Genomic DNA, 25,146 nt, shown 5'->3' on the forward strand with positions numbered 1-25,146 from the left:
CTGCTCTATTCAGTTGCCTGCTACAGAAACATACATTTATCTGTGAGTGATGGACAGGACTTTGCCCTAAATTGAGATGTGGACGGTGTAAATAATCCCAAAGCTAAACTATTGATCTGGTTGAAGAGCTAAGTGGCTCAAAAAGCCCCTGTGACATCATTTCACCATTAGTAAACAGAATAGCTTTTCCTGTGTGTGCACTTTTCATCATACAAATTCATGATCTCATGCACTGACACTGACGCAAATATGCACACATATCTATAGACAGAGCCAACTCTCATGAACATGTGTCACTGTAGGAGTTATTACAGTAGTTAAAGAGGAACTGGTAAAGTGATGAAAGATGATCTTTGTAAGTGTATAGTATTTATGGATGTAATGATATTAATCTATTACTAAATCAACAAGTCAGATGAGAAATATTTTAAAGTTGATTCATTGTTTGAATAATTTATTCTGTCAGAAGTTGTAGGAGCCATTTCCATGTTAAAAAATATTTGAAAACTGAGCCCATAATATTTCGTTGTGTGTTTTATGTAGGCGACAGGATTAGATGAGAAATGGATTTTCCTTTTTACTTCAATAAGTGCTCTTATTTTGAAACCTTGTGGTCTTATTTTGAAGCATCAACTGACCTTCTGACCAGGAGATAAATATGATGGCCAGGTGTCTCATTAGTTAGTAACATGGTTAGTTAACACAAGAAGACGCCAGCACACAGTTTCTTAACCCCTTTATTACTTTCAAGTTTCTCGTGATAATTGTAAATATCATTGGATTATCATCACTAATGTCATTGGACTAAACTGTTGGATACATCCTTCCACAAGCAGCTTTAAACAGGGTAAATAACACAACAATGTTACTTTTACCGTTTGGTGTGGAAAGCATGTTGGAATCTCTGCTGGGTGTCTACAGGTGGAAATCCTTGGCTCTTTGAAGATAACACAGAAGTTATGCCAGCTGCTGTGCAAGACTGTAGCACAGTGATGCTTTCAACTAAATGCTAACATGCTGATGTTTAGGGGTGCTATGTTTACCTTGTTCACCATTTTAGTTTGTTATATTAGCATATTAACATTAGCACAGTATAGCATGATGGGATTGTCATCAGTTCTGCAGGTATATCAAAAAATAGATGAGAAGAAAGGGGATCACCAAAGTCATTACAATGCATAGTAAAGGGAATATGAATGTTCAAAATGTCATAGTAATTTATCCAGAAGTTGAATGATATTTTACCAACAACCAAAAATGTCTCAGGGGGCAATTCTAGTTACAAAAGTTATCAATGGGAATTATTATTGGTTGCAGACCTAGCTGTAAGCGAGGATATCATTAAAATGCAGGAGTAGATCATGTTGAAGACTACAGTACTGTAGCTCTTTTCTAGGCAGGAGGGAAGCTCCAAATGTAGACATTGTTTACTGTCTGCAAAAGGTCACCGGTGAAAGATTGGAGTCACGTGTCAAAGTGGCCTTTAACACGCCACTGGCCCTTTACCTGCTCAATCTCTGTATGTCATTCTTGATAGCAGTGCCAGCTGAATCCCACGTTATAACTTAATCCCCCTGTAAATTTAAATGAGTCAGATAATATTCTTCTAATGAAGCTTTTGTGGGGGGTTTTTTTTCTTCTTTTGCTCTTACTACTGAATCTCGACCTGCTGTCTGTCTTCATTCATACATTTTTAGGTCCTGGTCAATCTGCTCCTCTCCTTTACAAATTACTATATTAATAAATAAAATGTATGTTCGTGTTCTGTGAATGAGTCATGTGTTGAGTGCCTAGCTTTAAATATCTTAAACGGTTTCATGCTGCAGTAATGTGCAGTAATGTGCTGCACAGCACCTTCCCTGTCTCCATTATGAGCTTCAGATGATCTTAAATTTAATTTAACTGAGGAAGTTATACCATCCACTTTCTACTCTAGCCTTTACGGGCGACTCACTCCTACAGTTTATCATGGGGCATCAAGATGAAGACATTAATTCAGCAATGTAGCCCAACATCCCAAATGTTTCTGCATCAACTCCTATTTAATACTCTTATTGATTTCAAGATGGTATCTCGTAGTGTAACTGATGTTAAACAGATTGTGTCGATGGGTTGAAACAAGTTGTATAACAGAAACAAACACTCACAGTGATTTGAGGCCAGGGAAAGCAACTGGAACATGTTCCAACACTGCTTTGTTTTCTGTCCGTGCTTGCTGCCAAAAAAAAGAACAAATGTACCTGGTATTAAAAGGCCATGTCTGTCTGGATATATTGCCAAGAAAAGAAAGCTGTAAATGTGATCTTTAAACCTCTTCTTTGCATTGTGATTGGATCGTTTTAGTTTGAATATGGTCTTAACTGTTAAGGAAGCACTCAAGCGACATGACGTGATTGAGTGTGTGCAGGCGTGCATGCCTTTGTTTGGTGAATGTGGGTTTTTTTTATACGTCAGTCAACTTCAGTTTCTTCCTGTTGTGTTTGTATGTGTCTGTGTGTGTGTGTGGGGGGGAATTGTTCACTTGAATTTGTGTGCATACTGTATGTGCATGCTGATGAAGTCAGTGGATCAGAATCCCAGCAGCCTGTCTCGAGTGGCGCTGACCTCTGAATGCTTGGTCAGAGTTCTTAACAGACCAGGGCAGAAAGGTGAGAAGAGCGTTTCAGAAGCGGTTCATTAGCATGAAGAAATACTGTACACAGACACAAAAAAACTCACACACTCACACTCATTTAAGTCCATATGCACACACATTATTGTTGGGAATGTAGCCGGAGTAGTATGGGAGGAGAGAGAGCACCGTCGTTTGAATCCTTGCCTGGCTTTCAGTGCCTGGAACCATTTTATTTAATGAATGCTCCAAAGAAAATGACTGTGCCTTGTATAATACTTTATGGTTGAACCCTTTGGTCAAGGCAGCTCAGTATAACTCACAATTTATCCTTTTATATGATTTGCTTCAATTAAATATATTGTGAGTGGACTGCTCCCCCGGGACGTGGTTTTTATCACTGGGTGTTAATTATGCTCACTCAGATGGGACATGGCTTGCATCCATCTGAGGTCTGCATGGTAAGAATCGCCTTCAACGCCTCATATATGGATCGGTCGTCGGATTTATCCAGTCCTGTAATATAGATTATTGTCTGGTCACATGTCTGCCTGCAGCACTAATTGCAGTAGTCTCACTTCATCTCTTTTGGGAAAAAAATTGGCAATTGATTTACAATTAGACTATGAAAGATTTCCCTCTACTACTGTAAAATGCTTCCATCTTAAGCGGCTATTATATACTGTACATTCAGTTTTTCTTAACAATAATTATTTTTTTTGCCACAGTTTTAATTTAAGCCATGAAAGAAAGTGCAAAGGTCATGTCCTAGTAGAATAGTGGATTAGATTGGTGCATATGGATATCTTTAGTACAAGAAACCTAGTTTTCTATCTTACTGTCTCTCTTTCTGTTGTTCCCAGAACTTTCTCACGGTGAAGATACAGACTGTTCTCTCAGGGGAGGAGCTGTCACAGGAATTGCATGCTGAGCCTGAGGGAAACAGAAAAGGTGTGCACCGCTCCATTTAGAACTCAATATCTGTCATGCTAAATCTGGTCTGCACACATGCAAAATAAGTCCCCTTTTTTGCACACTTACTGTAGCACTGCTGGTAGGGATGCACCAATGCCAGACCTAGTACAAGTACTTAAATTTGAGTACTTGCCAGTACGGATATGAGTACTTAATAATACCATTACAGTTCTAACAATGACTTTGAAATCATGCTTTATTTCCATCCGATGTTCCTCACTTTCTGACTAACAATTTAAATTTACAGCATGCTGTTCCTGTAATTATAGCATTCAACTTTGTGTTTTCCTGATACAAACCGAGCAAAGTTTGCAGTAAGTGTTAATAATTAACCCTTTAATTGTGCTATAAAGAAATTTCAAAAATGGAAAAAAGCTAAGGTAACCTGAGAGAAGCAGCTTGTCACTAAAGGGAGAACAGCTGGTACCCCTTAAAGGTAAGCACACCTTAAGTGCGCCTGAGCTGCGGCTGACTTTGAGGCTAACCCCTTTAACTTTGATCACCAGTCGGCTGATGAAGAAGACACAGGGTCTTAGTTTGGGTCTCCTCACGTGTCCTGAGCACTTGAAGCATTTATTCATAAGAAAAAACTGTACCCACACTGCAAGGCTATGTGCAAAACTAAAACAGTGCCGATAACTTCATACTCATCATCACACACACACGCTCTCTCTCTCTAGTTTTACGAGTACATGACCACAGATCTGACACGATACTTGTATCAGCGCATCCCTAACTGCTGGGCAAAATTATTTCCTAATTTCATCCTCCAGGGTTCTTCAGTGTTCCAAAAGTTATTTGTATATTCAATATATTCAAGAAACATAGATGTTATTTTCATCCCAAAAATAATCACACTAAAATAACTGGGAGACTCTTGGTCTGACCTTGATTTATTGATTTATTTTACCCACAAATATTACTCATTCAATTTACGAGTCAGTACTAGTCTGGTGAACTTCTGGTCACAAACTCAATTCTCTTACATCAGCCTATTCCCACCAAACTGTATCAATGTACACAAGCTGTACGTGGACAGCTCGGCCCAGTCGTGCAACATGGGATTTAAGTTCATCCTGCACAGAAAACAGCTTTTCAAATTTCATTATCCTGACACTATACTGTATTTTTTGCACTTAGGGGTGGGGTGCAAATCATAAAATTCAAACTGAGTTATAGTGTTTTAGCCTTTCAAACTATTTTTTTTACTATAAAAGTACCAAACTCTTGCCAGACCACAAGAAGGTTGTTTGCATCAATATCACTATGAACATTTTCACTGTGTATTGCTTTATCTTACCATTCCATCACTCAAGGTCATGTTGCATTGCCCAGCTTTGTTCAAATCCACAGACAGTCATTTTAAATTCTAGTCCAATTTTTCCATAGATAGCACATACACCATGGTCATGCTTGATTCCACAGAAATGTGTCTGAAAGAATTCCATGTTATGGGCCTAAAAATGGCATCTTGGTCATGAATTCTTCGCACAATATGTACTGTATCTTCAATGAAGCATGTGTTAATGTTGTAAAGTGTTTGAAACAAACAATGTGGGGAATTTATTGGCAACAGGCATCTGGGGTCATCGACATCAGAGGTCAAGGGATTAAAAAAAACATTTTACTGCGAGGATGTAATGTACAAGAGCATAATTGGGAACTGGTAACGTTCTGTTCATGATCACTACACAATTGTACTATCTTTCCACATTGCTCAGAGTAATGTAGAAAATGTGAGGTCTTCAGACAGCTGCTATCAGCCTAACAGGTCTAGAATTACAGCTGCTCCGAGGCTACAGTCGGAGAGAAAAGGATGGGTAAGACAACTACCTGGAGCTCTCCCAGCTTTCAAAGCACATAAAGATACATCTAATAAACTACTACTGCCAAGGTGGCTGTTTCCAAGAGAAAACACATCTGGGTCTTTCAATGGGAAGTATATATTATATATTTGTCTGGTGTGTGCTTTGCCATCAGGTTAACAGACTCACTGATTTAATCAGTAGAGAGGCGGTCACTGGGGAAGTCAGTGTACATACTGGATGTCATATACATTTTTCATATACACAGTCAACTCAGAGTCTACATTTTAAAATAACACCCCCTTGAGAAAAACAAACCCAGAACCCTTTCAATAAGAATGAAGGAGAGGTCTGGATGCCCTGCATAAATGTAAATTGTGCAGATTTCTTTTTTTTTTTCATGGCTCCTTGGATGACAATGTGGTCTAACATTTTTAGTCCAGACTGGCTGTACTTGCCATTACATGACTTTTATGCCCCCCTAGGTTGAAATGTAACCTTGGTAAATCCACAACTTTTTATGTTTTGTCACCATCAGGTCAACATTTTTATTTTATCAGATGCTTTTGGTTAATTGTTTAACTCAAAATACCTGCAGAACCAATAACATTCCCATCAGTCTCAGCTGCACTATGTGCATTTTGCTAATTTGCACTATGTCAGCTAAACATCAGCATTTCACTTAAAGTGCTACTGTGCCTCACTACAGCCTCACAGAGACGCTAGCAAGACTGTAGACTCTTGTTTAAAATGTAAGAATATAATTGGAAATCACAGTTTCCAAAAGCCCTCTGTCATTTTTCTCAAATTGCTTGTTCTATCCATACCAATACAGTTAAATATCTAATGTTATTTAAAACAGGGAAAGGCAGCAAATCCCAATTTAGAATCTATTATTGTTGTGCTGGTAATAGAAAAAATTAGTTTTCTGATTGGCTAATTTATTTAACCACTAATAAGCACTACTCCCCCACACTTCATCCAGTAAACTTTATATATATTCCTTTCCTCTGTGTTTACATTACATTACAGTCATTTAGCAGACGCTTTTATCCAAAGCGACTTACAATCAGTAGTATATTACATATCATTCACCCATTCACACACTGATGACAGGCTACCATGCAAGGTGCCACCATCAGACTCTAACTAACATTCATGCAACATCCAGTCCACACCGATGGCAAGCCTTCGGGAGCAACTTGGGGTTAAGTGTCTTGCCCAAGGACACATCGACTGCCGAAGCCGGGTATCGAACCACCGACCCTCTGATTGGAGAACTACCTTGCTCTCCACTACGCCACAGCCGCCACAGTACACACTGTTTAACAGTAACATCCTACATTTTTTTTTGTTGCAGGCTTTCTCTGACTCAGCACTCAAACTGTCGTCTTCATCCTCTCACGTAACCTTAGTAGCTGAGGAAATGTGCTCTGGATTGTGTGGGTCAACAGCTTGAAACAGGTCAGTGCGTCTGGATAACAGGGGCCGCCTGCACCGTTCCAAAATCGTATGCAAATAAGACCTTTTGTAAGCTCACACCAAGGATGAGCTGCACGAAAATATCCCCCAAAGTAAGAGGAGTCTCACTTATGGATGAGTTGAATATAATTACATGATATTTTTATGTATATTTTTGACATTTCTCGTGGGGGATATTCAGCTTCTTAGTTCGTGCACCTCAGAGTGTTGGGTTACCGGCTGCCTTCGAGATAGATTCTAGTCACTTATTTTTATGATATCCTCATTTATAGCCTGGAATCTTGAACAGACTCCCACCTAAGAGGACAGGGGTGTGAATCCTCCTGCTTAATTGAGCAAGACTATTGAGATCACCTGTCTACTGTTCATGCCACAGGATAAAGAATTTAGCTCGTGTTTTGTGTGTAATGAGGCTGTGGTTATGGCTGCCAGTGGCAAGTCATCAGCCATTGAGCAGCCTGGACATCCTGCCGTCACCCACATTACCCTGCAAGCATCCATCATCTTCAGGATGTAATCATCCCACTAAAAACAGCACTTCTATGGAGTCTCAGCGATCCAACTGTGCATTGACAAACCCACAAGGAAACTACCGGTACTTATCATTCACAGCTCTGTGATTGTCGAATACTGCCAGTCTCTCCTGTTTCTTTTTAAAGAGAAGTCTCAAAACTTTTTTTTCCTTCTCACTTTATCCATTTTCCCCCCTCAGAACATAAAAGGAAGATGGGAAGGCCATTGTCTTGTGATAATTTCCCTGGGGTGGAGCCCATTGAGTGCTACTGAGCTGTGTCTAATTTATCTGGGAAGGTGTTAGAGAGGTACTCAAGAATGCTGGATGCTCATGTTTAGTGGCATGTGAAATCTCACAGCAGACTCCGTCAGCAGCTGCATATCTCCACAACTCAGGCTTTGTTTTTCGCGAGTACAGTAAACGGTAAACTGTCCGTGTCTCCCGGTGCTCGACAAATTCCAAAGGTATGCTAATAGTTATTATGCACCTGGTTGGCGAATAAATGTTTTCACACACCTCTAAAGGGAAAATAAAGATTGTATCAGGCTGCGGGGATTTGTTATGTCTTAAAGGGAATTGACCAAAAAAAAAAGTTATACTTACAGCCACATTGAATTTGCAGAATCAATATGCAATTACAAGACAAACAAGTTATTGATATACTAAAGATTCAGGGGTGCAAAGCCAACAACAACATTAAACACTCGGGAGAGAAGAATATAGAATTAATACAATACCAGTGGCATCACAACTTTTTATAGCTCGGACATGAAGTATGATGATAACTTATATCAAAGAAGAAAATAATACTTGTCATAATATTCTAATTTTCCAAACTTGATCATTCAAGATGTGTTTTAGGTGTCAAATCGATTCAAATCTATTTGGAAACTGATATATTAAAGAGATCTACCTATAGAGAACTAAGACCAACTGCAACCTTGGTGGCGTTGCCAGCTTGTTTTCGTTTTGAACATATCCCCTGGTATAGTTTTTAACCGCACACCCTATAAAACATCACAGTATTCTGAGTATCACATATCAATTAACTATCAAGCAGAACCCTTTAATGGTCTTTGTCTTCAGTTGCCCCCTGGCAGCCTACATACATGTGTTAGGAGAGCAGGGTAGGGTCCCATATCGCCTTCATTGTTGAATACTCGGTGCATTTACCCCATAGGGGAAAACAAAAACTAAATAGGCAGCCATTAGGGCGAAAAGATGACAGTCAAGACAAAATTGACAATGGAAACTCCAATCAGCCAGTTGGTTGAATATGACACATTCACAGACAGTCATTGATGAGACATTAGCATAATAATAGCAGTAATGCATAAAGCCGCTGGGTAACATTTCTCATCTTTTACAGCCCCCCAAAATTGCAGCACAGAGTATTTCAGGGGGAAACACCCCAGAGACTTTGTACGGCTCTTTACAGTTCTCTGCGGCTCCGCCATCAAGCTAATTCCCCCCTCTACAGTATATGGCAGCTCCTGGGAGCCTGTTTCACCATCAGCCACAAGACTCGCACTAATAGGTTGCTATGAGACCAGCTGTTAAGATTGCCGAACTCACCTTATCGCACACCAGCCACAGTTTACCTGCACAGTTGGAGACTTTCTTCATCTGAAAAATACATTAGAAATTAAAATTAAAATGAAAAAGAAAATGAGGATGGGCGCGATGGGGGGAGAGGGGGAAGGAGGGTGGTGGGGGTAGGGGGGTATCCAATCACTGTACCCTCCAGCAAGGCAATCAATACGAGTTTAACTGTTGGCAAGTCTCACTTTGGTGATTGTGCTTTGGAATAATGAAATCGCATTCAAGGTGAAGCATGACCGGCATAATAATCATTTTGTTGACGTGAGAACCGCAGGGAGAGCGAGAGGAAATAAACAAGATATGGAGATTATTATCACTGGCTGAGAATTTTTGCATTTTTAGAAATATTAAAGTTTTTAAAAATCATACAATCAACCTCAGTGTAAAGAATGGAGTTTCGAAACCACAGTAGGCCTATATTTTAAAATGACTTAATGATTACATTTTGAAAGGACTTTATGACTCTATAATGACGATTTACATTTTAAATATTGCCAAAATTGGACAGGGTTTTCAACTTACAAAGCATTATCCAAAACCGCTGATAGTGACCCACCCATATGGTGTATACATTTGGTTTTGCATACCAGGAATGGATTATAAAGGGTCAGTGTCAGTGAGGGGAGATGAGTGCCATCAGTACATTTCCGTTTTGACCATTGACTGTATCACACAGAGTGAAGAGGCAGGCTTGTGAGCCAAGCTGCTCTGATACATTACGGTCACAAATAATACACTCACATCCCTAATAACTATGGTAGGCTATTAAACAACTGTGGTCCTTGTAACCCACAAAGAGTCGTCTTCAAGAACAAAACTTCTCTGACACAGAAAGCAAAAGCCCTTCGGTTCAGCTGCAGGATTGTTATTTTGTGCAAATTGTTACTGCTTTATGTTTGTCATCTTTAGAAATTGAACATCAGCATTTCATATGTGCCCTTTCCTTTCATGTTCTTCATCAAGGCCATAAATCACTCGTGTGCCAAATAGTCTGCTTCAATTTCAGCAAGGGTTTGCAGCATCTTAAGCATTCCAACTACACACTCGGATCCCAGTTAATAGGCAGTAAATCCTTATTTTGCACGGTTCGACATTGTGGATTCTATCAAACTGGGTGACATACTTAGCCGGGTTCAAAAGGTAAGATGTCGACTGGAGTGCTTCTCTTGCCAACAAATTTCAGTCTCTCACTGGAGAGTGACAGAAGAATCATTGAACTGAGGCCAGCAAAAAATATTTAGGCAAATTCAAAGATGCATCCCCTAAATAATTGACATGGTTTCACTGTTACATGCTGTTAGATCTGCCAAAATACATACAAGAGGGAGAGTCCAGTGAGACACGATGGGATAACAGGACAGCCTGGAGCTGGAAAAAAAGGGAGAGAAGCTGCCGCTGAGGAACGGCCACACTCGGCCAACATCAAACACCTGAGATTCCATCTATTCCCCTCACTGAGCCGGTCTGCAGATACGCTGTTTACCTTGCAATAACAGCATTTCATGATTTGTGCAACAGTGTGAGGAATGATCTTTTAGGAGTACGAGAGAAGTGCCTTGAATAATTCCATGAAAAAGTAGGCCATCTCAGCCCGGATCTATGCTATAGGTCTGACGTATAAATCAAAAAGTAACTATCCAAGTGATTTCAGGTTGCAGCGACTCCAGTCACACTGAGTATGCAAACCAGCAGCAGACATATCTCACACGATTTCATACATAGAGGACATTATCAGGCTCCACACTTGAGAGCTCAGACAAGCACTGGAATATTATTAATCACCACAACCTCTGCAGAGTTTGCATATAAACTTCAACGACTGAGCTACATACACTTCTTGATAGGACAAGAAGGGAAGAGTATGTCGGAACACTGGAACGAAAATGGTGTCATCCTTGGAATACTTCCTCTCTTAAGTGTGAAAGCCATCCAATCTATAGAAGGACAAAATGTTTCCTCCTCTGCTAGGGTCAACCACAGCTCTTCTATAGGGATGGGTGGATCAATACTCTAAGTATCACAACTCTTGATGCTGGTCCTTGTTCTGAGTATGAATACTAGTGTTTATAGGATTGATTCCCAAAAACAAAAAGGACCTCTCAAATGGTCGTTAACATTCTGGGCACATGTAGACTCTTCTTCCAGTAATGTAATTTATAGTAACACTCTGAAAGCTTACATACTTTTGATACTTACTTTATACTTTGTACATCTTACAGCTATTACTCATTTTACTTTATATTTCATTATACTATTATAAAGCTATTATACTTTTCCGCTACTGGCCGTCTGTGAGGTACAAGTATTGCTGTTTTAATGAATTCCTTGACAAATGGAACTACGACTTCAGGGAGAAGACACACACAGACAGAGGTCAAGCTTCACTACGCTGCAATATACTGCACCGGTTTGCACTGTCACCATCAAAAGTCTGTAATAAAACAGCTACTGTACGTTTAGCTCATATCAATGCACACCTGCGTCTGGGCACATGGGGAGACCACACACATAAATCAGATCAGTAATCTGTCCTTGTCCTCCCTTCACAGTAGAGGTGCCCATTAATACTTCATTTCATCTCGGCAGTGGCGAGACTTTCTGGAACAACCAAAGGTGACAGCCACACAGTTGCTGGGCGAGAAGCTAAAGGAGTTTTGCTTTTACGATCCCAGCCTGCACTTTGATTGACAGGTATTGGAAAGCAAACAAAGCTGTGCAGTCAGACTGAAGAAATGGGGAAGATTGATACACACACGACCTCAAACACAAGGGATGGAGCCCCACAGGGTAACAGGACTTTGTTAGGGTGAAAACAATTCCAAAGTGCTCTAACCTCTGCCGTGTATGTGTTGTGATGATACTGTGTATGTTCGTTTCTGTATGCTTGTTTGATTCACATCCACACACCTTTAATAAAATATTGACAGTTTGATCAAAGTTTATGTTAAAAAATCCATTATTTTTTAAATATCCACCTAAGTCACAAGGTGGAGATGTAGATAACACGTAGAAGACAGGTTATTGAGGTTTTTTTTTTTAAGCCATCCCACATTAGACTGGACATGTCTATGCTTGATGATAAAAACTCATATTCATATTTCCCCATTCAGCCTTCATTGATTGAGGACGTATTTTTAGGTGTGTTTCCTGTTCATCACCACTGATTATGCCTTATTCCCCACAGTGCATCTACAGTGGGAGCTTCACAGTGCATCCAGAGTCTACTGCTGTCAACTTGAGCTTTAGATATTGATTTCCTTGCTTAAGGGCCTTGGATGTTGATAGACAGCAGACGGTTACACCTCCACAGATCTGGGGTGGGGGTGCATCTGATGCAAAGCACACATCTTTTGCATTTTTTCATTAAAATTTGTCTAGCAGCTGATTGAATTACTTATGCATGTTTCCATGGAGACCACTGGAGTTTGGATATACTTCATGTTTACCAGAAAAGGTAAATACATGTTGGATACAAAATGTATGTGTAAGAAAGACAAGAGTTACTTACAAGAATAACACACAGACTAAAAAACCATGACACATCAAACCAAGCTATGGTAGTGAGGATATATTGTATGTCTGTGTACCCATGGGCATCGAGGGAAGGAGAGAGAGAGGGAGAACAATTCAGTATAAGTATAGCAGAGATTTAGAGATTATTTACTGCTACCACAAACTGTCAAATATCTTCTTTCTTTCTCTTTTGCGTTATTTGCTCAATTTTTTTTAGCATAGGCCAATGTCTGCCTCACATGCTGGAGCTTAATTGAGCATGACAAAAATGTCATATAGTTTGAGAGATCCATTTAAAGATGCTCTTGTTTTAGTCGGCTTACATAAAAACGTAATTCAAACCATTTGCTTGGCAGTAAGTTATTGCGTTATAAGCTAGGGCTTTGTATGATACCTCTAGGAAATGAACATGAACATAGAAATTTCTACAAAGTGCTTTAGTTTTTTGCTCATCCTTTTTTCACATACCAAAATATATTTTCAGTCGCTTCCTTTGACACAGTTATAGCCCAAGCAATCAGAAGTGTGAGGGTCCATCAGTCTGTCTTACAGCACAAGAACAACAGCTTTAATGTTTCAATGTGAGCAGAGACATTTCCTGTTGGCACTTCCACCCTATCCTGGCACAGTAATGCAGTAATACATCACACACACATACTGTTTAACTGAAGTATTTTGACATTCAGAGAGCATTCTGCACAAAGTGGGATGCATATATTGTTGAATTTGCCAATGCAAGAATACAAGGATTACAATAATGAAGACTGTGTGAGCTTAGAGCATGCAATAACTGTCATTGTGGTGTTGCAAACCAACCAATACAGTAGTAATATAACATGTAGCACAAAATAAAGGGGTAAATAGAAATAGATCTTTAGAGGAGGACTGAAGAAATGAATTCGTAGTTCATATTCCGCTGAGGAGACATTTGTATAATATATAAACTTGTCCTAATATTGGGTTGATCTCTTCTGATAAGCTGTGTCTCTGAGGTCTGAGCTCTCACAGCTCTACCTGGTAAGCTGTGAAAGCATTTCCAGCAGTGCCCAGAGGCTTACAGACTGTAAGTTTCTAGTAAAGAAAATAAACACATCACATGTCATGCATAGCACGTCAAACGATTGAGCTGTGCAGCAACTTTTGAAGACATTAACATTAGCCGATAGCAAACCTAAACTGTGATCTTTCCTGAAAATGTCATGCTTTTTTAAATGAAATTTCCTATTACTTACATGCCAACATCTCTATCATTGGAAAACATATAGAAATTAAGCTTGTGTTGAATCTGCAACCTGCTGGATATTGATAGTTTACTAAGCCATGCAGCCTGGAGCGAGAGCAGGTAACAGGTTGCGTGTGAAAAATACTTACAGACTAGTCAGTCAAGGTCATAGTGTCAGAGGACTATTGAAATTGACAATTTTCTACCTTAAATACCAGCCTTTAAAAGTGGATATCTACAATTGTGGGTAGTAAAACACTGCTAGTGTACCTGACAATCACGTATCAAGTATCAATTAATGGCTAAATGCTTTTTCAGTGTCTTTTAAAGGTATTGACAATTATGTGCTGATACACTACCATCACCTCTCACATCATTTTAAGTATAACCTAAGCAGAACCCCTTGCATGTCTACATACATTCCTCCTGGCAAAGCCATCTGCCTACTTAAGAGACTATTTGAGTCCTGTGAGGTGCTGGATTACAGGATTTGCATTTTAAAGAGTGTCAGCGATGGCAGCTGGAGGGAAATTGGTGAATGTAACTGTAGCAATGCAATGAATGGTCTGTGATGTGAGTCAAGCTCAGTAACCTAAATGATGCACCTGCTCTTGCTCACCACAGACCCTCTACTACAACGTGAGACAGGCAATTACTCTCATGCATGGGCTATAATTATATCCCATACTGTGTACATGTAAACGCAACACTGAGGTTACAGTATGTATATATATATATTACAGCCCTTAAATATATATGTAATGTGTGTGCTGGAACAAGCCTTTTTTCCCTTTGTTCTGAGAAATTGTTTTTCCCACAGCTCAGAACAAAAACGACCGGTGCTGCAATAAACTAAGGGCCATCTGAACCAATTTACTCTGTTTTATTTGTTTAAAGCTTTTATGTATAATGCGCTAGTTAAACGGATTAATGTCCTGGCTGTGGAGTGAAATTATTCCTATAAAGTGCAGGGAAATTGCATGGTCAAATTTCTCTCCGCATGCCCAAAGTGCAGCGTTGGCAGGATTTTAGGACAGAAATAATAGATTTAGGTTTGATCTCCCGAGCATGGAGTTGTTCCTCCCAGGGGCCTGCCAGGGTTAAACTCTGATCTGTACACCGTGACTTGCTCAAGGCTGTGTGTGTGTGTGTGTGGTGTTATTAAAAAGAAAATATTGCTTCATAAAAACCCGCTGCACTGCAGCCATGACTCATTTTAATGTAGGCTGTTGCTGGAGTGTGTCTCTGGGAGGGGAAATTGGGAGTTTTGTCATCCGTCCTTTGATTGTTTAGGCAATTAGCGTTAAGCATGTGAACCTATGACACTCTTTGCAAAGACATTGAAAGACACCTTGGAGAGAACTGTTTACTTGTAATGTTGCTTTGAACAATTCACCCCCACTACTCATGACTGGTGTAGCTAATGAACTCAGCTAGAACAGTGTCCAGAGTTAATATAGGCTCCAGCATCCCTCTCCACCGGTCATTTGCAATGCAATTTGCAATTAAAACAGTCTGCAGTGGCCATCTGGACATGAGAGCACTGAGAATGAGCACAGGACACTCTACCCTTGAAGTCTTTTGTTGGAAAAAATGTTGACCCGAAGGGGCTTTTAAGGAAACAGTTTTATTACTTTGTTAAATTATAGATTTCTTGTTGACATATTGAGGAGAAATGGGAAATATTTTTACACATTTTTTTTGGGCCATACTAATCCCAATATAATTTGAATATACTATAACATTTAAATGACCTAGTGGTGGCCTACTGGTTCAAAAAGTGGAGTTAGGGGGCCAACAATGGGTAAAAGAAACTGCAAAATTACAGTCAATAACATTTTTCCACCACTGGCACCACATTACCTCTTTGAGCCTAGATATTTTTCATATTTTTTGCAGTCAACACCAACATTGCTCATCCAGGATAAGACGCTGATCAGAGGTGGGCTAGGTGCTTGTGTGCGTTTTTTTTTTTTTTTTTTTTTTTTAATTCTGCGGTGGCTGGTAGTCAGCGGGGTTTCAGAAGTCCGGTAGGTGGCAGTGAACGTGCTCAGGTGGGGGAGGGCAGGTTGTGGGGCTGTGGGGGGGGGGAGGTGGAGGAGGAGGAGGAGGAGGAGGAGGAGGAAGGGGGGGCGTGCGCTCCTCTTGCACAAGCGCTCCCATGCTGCGTAGTCTGGAGACCTGACTTGGAGGGGCAGCGGAGCGGTGAGTGACAAGAGTTGCGGGCAGGGCAGATCAGAAAGTGCGTTTGTGACCGCGCTCCTCCCCCCTCCCCCCCACACACACACACACACACACACACACACACACACACACACACACACACACACACATACACACCCCCCTTTTGCTCGCTCACTCCTCTCCGGACCGACAGAGAGAGAGAGAGAGAGAGAGAGAGAGAGTGACTGGCGTACGAGACTGGCGACTCGCTCCGACACCGGTCGGCTGGCCGCGGGTGACCCGAGGATCCCACTTCGACGAGACAGACTCGGGCTCCGCCGGCAGGAAAAGGTGGAACTAAAACTTACATTCATTGACTTGAGAGCGATGCACTGGCAGCATGGCCAAGTGGTTCAAGGAGCACCTAGGATTCAAAACTACCAAAGCACCCCCTCCGGCGCCTCCGAAGCCGGACTACAGACACTGTCACACCGGTGCGCCCGGTGCGCCTGGATACCAGCACGCCGGCTCCGGAGCCGCCTTCCCCAGCCCCGCTCAGCCGGACATCCTCGCTGCTTACAAACTGCAGAAGGAGCTGGACTTCGAGGACCCGTACACTCCAGGTGGAAACATTTCATTCGGCTCGGGCTTGAACAGCGGGGGGTCTCCGGATATCAAGTACGTGTCGCCCAAACACCGACTTATCAAGGTGGAAACGGTGGAGAAGAGCAGCCCGGCTCCGGGCGGCGGAGTCACGGTCACCCAGGCTGTTGCTGTCGGGAGTGTTAAATCTCCAACTTCACCTCCGTCGGACCACGACAGCAAGGAGAAGGTGGGTGAACTTTAGTCCAAAGTGTGTCAATTTGTTTGCACAGGGCTACAACTCGCATCTTAACTTTTGCTATATACTTTATTATTTATTATTCTAATTACAACCATGAAGAAGCCTTATTTCTTTCTTGTATAATACTTTTTTTTTTTTTTTTTTTTTTTTTTTTTTTTTCTTCCCTCAAGTAGAACATGGTGTGTTTGTGAAGCACTTGACCTACTCCTGTGTGGAATGGATCGTTACAACCGGCAGAACTTGTTATCACAACCGCGCAACTGCTACCCCACATGAGTTGCGACATCCTCCCCCTGTCTAATAACTAACCTGCCGTACAGGGAGTGCTGTTGAGGGAGCAGTCTATGTGTTGACACACAGCTCAATATCATAGCAGACATGCCTTTTTTAGAATGAAAATTGTGTTGTTGTTTTTTTTTTTTTCTCCCCAACTTTTGGAAAAGTGCAGGCAAACTCTCCTCCAAATGTGTGTGCTGTGTGTCTTTCTGCAGCTTATTCACACACACACGTCATCTAGGCGTATTCACACACTCCCTCTATTTTATCTTATATGTAATCTTATTTAACTAGACAGATCAATTTTGCGAATGTTCTTTTTTGCAGTGATGCCCCGTTTGCCTTTGTTGGGGGGGATTACTAATGATGGGTTTTATGGGTAGATGGCTCTAATTTGAGCCTCTGTTGGCACAGTTTATCTGAATATAGCAGCCCCAAGACTCAGCCTTTTGGTGTTCCACCTTTTTGCACGTTGTGGCTAATGCAGGGAGGTGGAGGCACACACGCATCGGCACAAAATGAATACGGAGACAGGCAGGCAGGCTGGCAGGCTGGCAGGCAGGCAGAATGCATGTGGGCTGTGCCTTTTGAGCGCACACAGTCATGTCAGGCCTCTCAGGAATTCACACACACACACACACACACACACACACACACACACACACACACACACACACACACACACACACACACAGGGTTCATTTTTGGAGAAACCTGAGATGTTCAGTGTGAGTGAGGTTTGAGGACATACCGTATGACGAGTGGGATCCGGCTGAGGAATGTTTCAGTGTCTGCATAGCTCATGTACAGAGGGGAAAGCACGGCCCTGTGAAAATACACACTGTGCTCCGCTGTTTGTTTTCCTCCTCAGATCACGTCTCAGTCACCAAACACTCTTTGCGGTTCTCCAGATTTCACATCCACGTTACTTCCTCCTGCTCCCGTCTTTGCTTTCGCACCTGTCTCGTGACGTGTGGCGAGCTGACAGTTGCTTTTGGTTCCACACTATCTCCTGTGCCAATGTTTTGTTTTTCCCAAACAGTCAGCCACTGTTTTCAGCGGCCCTCGTTAACTTAGTATGCAGTTTTTAACAATCATACATCTATGTGTTATCAGTAGGCTGAAACCAGAATTTTGTCATTTCCAAACCCGGCCACTGCAGCTGTTCAAACTGATTAAACACATTACTGTTGTCTCACGTTAATTGAAGCTTGTGTGGATTTCAACCAGTCAGGAACACAGTTGCCTCTTTCCCCTCTCCATGTGCACATATGGCTTTAACAGACATGCAGATGATTGTGTAGTATGGTTTAAATACCTCACACCTTGCGGTATGAATGATGTTGAGGACGAGCTGAATCAGAGCTGACAGCTGGTGGACTTAAGCGATATGTCGAGAGAAGGGTTTCTTGTCAGGTTTAACAAAATGATGTAGAAGTGGAGAGGGAAGTATGATTGAAAACGGATAACATATATATATATATATTTTTTTCTACCTGCGGTCCAGGTTGTCCCGTCACTTCACACTGTTGAAGGTGGTGTTTGTACCCATGTCAGCAAACTGGAGGTATCTGGGAGTGTTTTGCTACCTTAAGAGTTATTTTCCATCCAATTTGTAGAATATTTGAAAAATCTTCCACGAACTTGGACATCGTCTGTCCTGCATAATTTATAATACTAATAAGTAAAAGTCAATTTGGTTTTGCAACAGTTTTTTTATTAGGCTGCATTGTGCCGCTCAGTTAAGTACTTTCACAGCATGGCGTATGACTGTCAATCAGCTGATATTCTCAAGAGAAAATGGAAGTTTGCAGCAGAAATACCCCCCCCCAATGTATTTAATTTTTGGAATAGTGAATGAATAATTTGCAGGAAAAACAACCCTTGAGATAAGTCACCGTGCTCGTAAACCAGTTGTTTCATAGGGAATTGTGAGGCTTCAGACTTTTGTGAGGATTACAGTTTGTCTGTAAGCTATGTGTGGCTGGCCATGATAATTGTTTGTAACACTCCCCTCAGACTAGAGCTGAAAAGTTCAAAGTGTTCTTGTTTGGGTCATTTTTTTCCTCACAAACTAAGAAAGACATCTGGACCATTAATAAATAAAGAACAAAACGAATTTCTTGCTTGTAGCACACACATAGACCTTCACCCACAGATACGTGCACATCAGCGTGATAGTAAATGGAGACAGAGACAGAAACTCACCTTCCTAACTGCACAGACTAAACGCTGACTGCTGGAGACCGAGCAGAGAGCACACGAGTGTCTTAACAGCACCGCTTGGTTACATTGATGTTTTAATTACTTGACTCATGAATGCTAATTATATCGCTGTTTACTTAATTCCTGAAATGCCAATAGTAGCAACAAGAGTCCATTTCTATTCCCCAGTCTTCCACGGGAGGGGAAAAAAAGCAAGATAAATACGTTTTTCAATATGCAATAATACAATGCAAAATATAGAGTATCTGCTGCATTTTTCACAGGTGTCTCATTTCATCTCAGTGTTCCAACTCTGTGTTTTTTTTTTTTTGTTTTTTTTTACTGCCAGTCATTGTCTAAGAAGTGTCAATTTATTCAGTGGATTCCTGTCTACGTTTGCAGTTGCACCTCATATGGAGCTTCACTTTGATGCAGATTGTTACTTTGGGGTTTTTGAGTTTTCTTTCAAGGCGTTGTGGTGTGTTTTTGTTTTTAATGGTGGCAAGCCCTTCATGGTAGAATGAGTTGAGGGAGATGATCAATTATCACCCCGCCTTTGGAGCTAATTAAAGGCCTCATCTCCCAGCTCATCGCTCTACTCAGCACTAGCTCAACTTCTCTCAAGGACACCGAAAGTGATGACGGCCTCCGCTTTGGAAATGTGTAAACAAAATCAGTAGCGCGGAGCTGACAGACTGCGCCATCCTTGTGATGTGCAGCCCATCATCAGTATCTGTCGGTGCACCTGGGAAACTGCTGTTCCAATCTCACATTGGCTCCCTTTATGGCCCGGGGTCCCTTTTAACTCAATGATCCTACAAGCCAGCTTGCATATCTATCTATAGAATTTTGGATGAGAAGCCCAGTCAGTTGTTGTGCAGCCAACAGAGGCTTCGGGCTCGACAGATTTCCTCTGTACTTATTTAGCTGCATCCCTTCCAATGCGCCTTTTTGACAAAACCTGGCTCAGCATTTCAAAAGAGCATGCTGGAGGTGGGAAAACTATTGGTATCACCTCCAAGGTTATGTTTTTGGATTGTTGGATGTGTGTTTGTTTGCAAGCAAGGTATTTTTAAAAAACGAGTCAACGGGCTTTACAGTAGGTCTCATGGGGTCATTTTTTTGATTTTGTTTGTTTATTTGTTTATTTGATTGTCACTTGTTATTTCATTTTGTTTCTTATGCACTGTCTTGCTGGCTGGTCTGTCAAAGCACTTTGTAAACCTTGTTTTTAAAAGGTGCTATATAAATAAAGTTATTATTATTATTTATAAAGCACTTTTTATTTTAGCCCTCGAAGCAAAATTTAGTCTGTTTTTGTTTGAATTATTTATTAGCCCTCTTGAATGCTTCCAGTAGGCATCAGCTGTTTGACCCTTTTTTTTTTTTTTTTTTTTACCACAATCCCATTTTCGATTTAAAGGAATAGTTTGACAGTTTGTAAAATATGTTAATTTTCTTTCTTGCTAAGACTTAGATGAGAAGATCGACACCACTGTAATATCTCTCTATGACAAGCAGACGTCTTCTTGCATAGCTAAGCTTTATCGTAGCTCACAGTCAACACTATAACTATGTGTTATCTGTATGCAACCCTCTACGTGTAGAGCCAAAATAATAATCATATTGAGAAAAACATGACTGATTCCAGCTTTAACAACACAAAATAGTAGCCAGAAGAAGTCACGTAGTTGCTGGTCTTTGGGTGAAGGTCAGACATTGTATTTAATAGTAGATAATACGTCACATCCCATGAATAGCAGTCTATACAAACACAATATTACTCCACCGCAGGCTACGTCTGGCTTAACTTGTTGTGTAAAAGTTGTTGGCTTGAGATGCACTGCAGCGTTCTAAAGAGCTGAATTACGTCCTCACCAAACATTCCTTCCAAGCTTCAGTCTTCAAGCGTGGTTAGCTAATGCTTTTTTTTTTTTTTTTTTTCACCGGCCCGCAGATTACAGTGCCGAACTCTGCTCAGCTTCGTCCCCCCCCCACAACCTGAATATCTTCGCTCGGCCTTTCACCCAGGCACTGCAGACATCAGTGGAGTTTTATAAAAGCATCCCACCGGCCTTTTACGCTCTCCTCTCTGCCAGTGATGGGAGAAATGTCAAGCACACACGTCAATATCGCCTGGGTCTGCGAGAGTGGTTTTCTTCAGGGAGCCAGAAAATGGATGAAAACATCAGAGCCCATCATGTTTTGTTATAGCACCACCCTTTTAAGTGCAGTTCTCTACCTTTCTGTATCAGACTGAGGCTGGTCGGGTTTGATAGAAGGCCCCGACTGGATGTCAGAGCGCTGCAGGATGTGCCCTTGTTGCCCTACAATTACACAAACCTGTGATTGTGCTCTTAGCCTGAGTAAAAAGTCATAGTGTGGGACATAATGGGATATTTTCTTACTCAAAATGTAGACTGTCTTGCACCTGTGGAGCTCCAAGCAGAATGCATCATGGAAGTAATTTCCTCACTGCTGTGACAATGTGATACCCAGGTTGAAATAATCAACAGATCGCTGTGTTCTAAATGTCTTGGATTTTGCAGCTGTTGTTTTTTTTTTAATTGCGCTCAGTAGTGACAAATGTGTTACCGTCAGCCGTGGGCAGAGCAGATCATTATTTTGACAATTATGACAAATTGCGTCAAATAACTAAGACAATGTGTTGCTATGGCTACCCTGACTCATTCTGTTACAGTAAAGACTAGACTTTGATATTGTTGGCATGAAGTGGTAGGTATGATTGTGGGATTTTTTTGGTTTCCAGTTTGACCCACTGTTCACTGAGCTGTCAAAGAATGTCATGCATTTCCTCTGCTATTTTAAGCATCTAAGGCCTTTTCTCACAGTCACCCCTGCTAGTTCAAGACTACAAGATAGTCAGGTTGAATTACCAACTGCTCAGAATACAACAAATAGTTCATTTCATGACAAACGTATTTTATACTCACTGTTGTTGTTTTTTTTATGCTCACTGTTGTTTTTTTATGCTTTACTGTCCATGACTAAAGAGCACCACAATGGATTCCTGCGCCCTGAACAAGAATCCTGGAAGGGCGCTTTGAAAGGAAGGAAGGAGCACATGTTTAAGCCCCGCCCCCGTGGGGCAGAATGAAGTCATCTTGTAGCGGAGGATATGCTGGAAACCTTAATGTAATGGTTATTCAATTGAGCACCAAAAGGTTTGGCTTTTCATCAAGATATAATTTTGGTGAATCCACAAATCCTACTTAATTTCCATGATGGCACAGTAATCCAGCATCACTGAGTGTAATAGCTACTCGTGGTTAGGTTTTATACACGACCATCTCGCCACATGCGCTTCAAAGTTATATGTCTTGGAAATTATGGCCTTTAGCCATTGTTTGCTTATTTTCTTCTTCCCCTCCATCTGGGAGCCTTCTCTCCACTTTAAAGGGTCCCGATGGAGTCTGTTGTGTTTGTTGCTCGATTCGCTTTTTCTAGCTTTGCAACCGGAAGATCAGTCACATGACTCCACCAGGTCACAATTAGCCTGCAGACTAGTGCCGCATGGTCCCCGGGGAGTTGTAGACACATGGCTCTGTTTTGTTTAATGACAGTGTGTGTGTGTGTGTGTGTGTGTGTGTGTGTGTAGCTGAGTCTGGAAGGAGGGAGTCCTGGTTCGGTCAGGCAGATCGTCACACGCCGATTAAAAAGAAACAAATTAAGACTGGAGCTTGGATTCCATCTGAGGCACAAAGGGAGAATCAGCATGAAGCATTGATTTTTTTTTTTTTTTTAAATGTTTTATTCTAAAATCAGTAGCTCTGCCCTCTAAACTATGCAAATTTCATCTGTAACCAAATATTTAATTTTACATCAAAATGCAGTGTACTGTAGAGGTCATGGAGAGCTGATTTGCCTTTTTATCTCTCTGCGTGTGAGTGCAGGCTGTTGTTTTTGTGTAACACTGCAGGAGGCAGCCAGACTTCCGTCTTGCAAACAGAGCCGCCCTGTGATCTGAGTGCCCACCAGGAAGCTGAGCACTTCCATTTCTTCTTAGTGGGATTCCAGACTTTCATTTAATTTTGTGAATGAGAAACAAGTCCTCTAAACAAGTCTGTTGTAATGACGCTCTGGTCCCATTTTTATCGTTTTTTTAATTCGTCACGGTTAAATATATGACGCTGTTATTATTTCTGAACGCGGATAGAGAAAAGAAACATCATCTGCGGTTGTTTGGTGGAAAATAAGGAATGGCTTGGTTGCTCCAGGATTAAGGAAGTGCTCCCATCCTGTCAGGAAGTGTTTACAACTTGGTGACATTCCCTTTTTTTAGCTTGACAAGTCTGTGCTCGCCCCTGTGTGTGTCGACTGGCTGTTCTGGCTGCTGCTTTGCTTGCTAAAATGTAACCAGGGTTAATGTTCCCGGCTGTTTCGACATGAGCAATCTAGATGTCGGAAATGGTGACAAATGGTGACTGCACATAGCTGTTGCATGCTCCGCGGAGGGCTCTTTGTGGCAACAGACTGATTATTGTCCCTCACCCCCCCACCCAGCCCCCCTCCCCGATATTGCCTCTCTAGCATTTTGCTATCCTGCTTTTGAGAGGTGGGAAGCCACGTAGCAATGGCATTGGTGTGGGACTCCACCCTTTTGGCGCTCGCTCTATTGTCAGTGTAGGCGACGTGCGTGGACCTCAGTGCCCCCCCCCCCCCCACACACACACACACACACCCCCCCCCCCCACACACACACACACAAGAGGCTATCTAAGGCCGCAGAGCGTTCCAGCCCCAATCAAGACTGCCTCACATCAAAATCTGTTGCTTTGTTTACAGCACGACTGAGGCTTGTTTTTCCTCCCTGCTTGATAAATCACTCTCCCACAATCCAAGCCTCCATCCCAGTGGATCTGCTCTTGTTGTTTCATGAAGCCCTACTTTCCTAGTTGTGTCAGCTTACATCTTATAGGAGCTGCGATAAACAATTGTGTATTTTGCTTTCTGCGTTTGCGGTAGCAGAAGCACAAGGGAGTGAATTGCACATCCCCAGTATGTATCAGCATGCGCATGGTGTATTTGATGGGCTAACAACTTAATTGTCGCTCTATTTCAGCCTACTACCTCGTTCTCAAATCGAAAAAAAAAAACAAATTGATGTTTGCACAATAATTGTAACTGTAATGATGAGGGAACTAGTGTAGCCCACGCTGAGGACAAAAACGCTCTTTCACAGGGGCATGGGATTATCATATTTGAAAAAATGCCAACATTCCATTGTAGCGCCTGAATTATTATGGACTCTTGTGCCGCACACTAACTATATGTAGCAGAAACACTGCCAATAAATCTATCACGGAGAGACGGGGGCAGAGGAAAGGAAATTGGATTTTGTCAAGCGTGTCGTCAAGTACTTAATCTTGAATATCTGTCGCATATTAAGAGCACCTTCGTAGGGTGCAGCCCGTGGCCTCCTCCCCACTCTCCACTGGGGGTCTTAAGTGGCTGTGTGGAGTGTGTTTCAATGAAGGAGGTCCTCAGGGACAAGTTGGGCTGCTTGTTATGCTTCACTGCCTTGGGTGCTAAAGGAAGATGCAGCCATTCATCAGGAGAGGAGGGCAGCGAGAGTGCAAATTTATTGAAAATGTTATTTAGCTGCTTTAAATTGTGGAAGGCAGCTTGGCCATTTGTGCAAATATAGAAAGGAATGGATGGGGGATGCGGGACAGCAGAGTTTTCTCCAAATGCAGTTTAGTTTACTGTTGTTTTGATACTGAAGACACTCATTTTACACATGTACTTACTTTATAGCCTGACAACATATTGATGGTACAGAGAGGGCATGTACAGCAGACCAGTCAGCAGCTCATGTGGATGTTTTATAAGTAGTTATTCAAAACAGTAGTTGTGTCCCTTGACCTTTTTTAAAATACACAAAACTTTAGTTTTTCAAGGTTTCAAACGTCA

At 41.5% G+C, this 25,146-nt stretch overlaps 1 protein-coding gene across 2 annotated transcripts in view; it reads left to right on the plus strand.

Annotated features, from left to right (window-relative positions):
* The first annotated feature begins 15,921 nt into the window (after nucleotides 1-15,921).
* The window catches only part of zgc:158464 (uncharacterized protein LOC791139 homolog), a 93,008-nt gene continuing 83,783 nt past the window's right edge, over nucleotides 15,922-25,146 (plus strand). For both annotated transcript variants that reach the window (XM_054612732.1, XM_054612742.1), the window contains exon 1: nucleotides 15,922-16,719. In XM_054612732.1, coding sequence (XP_054468707.1) covers nucleotides 16,288-16,719 — 432 coding nt within the window. In that variant the 5' untranslated portion in view covers nucleotides 15,922-16,287. The remainder of the gene's footprint in view (nucleotides 16,720-25,146) is intronic.

This window comes from Anoplopoma fimbria, chromosome 2, assembly GCF_027596085.1.
Source record: "Anoplopoma fimbria isolate UVic2021 breed Golden Eagle Sablefish chromosome 2, Afim_UVic_2022, whole genome shotgun sequence".
Lineage (NCBI taxonomy): Eukaryota > Metazoa > Chordata > Actinopteri > Perciformes > Anoplopomatidae > Anoplopoma > Anoplopoma fimbria.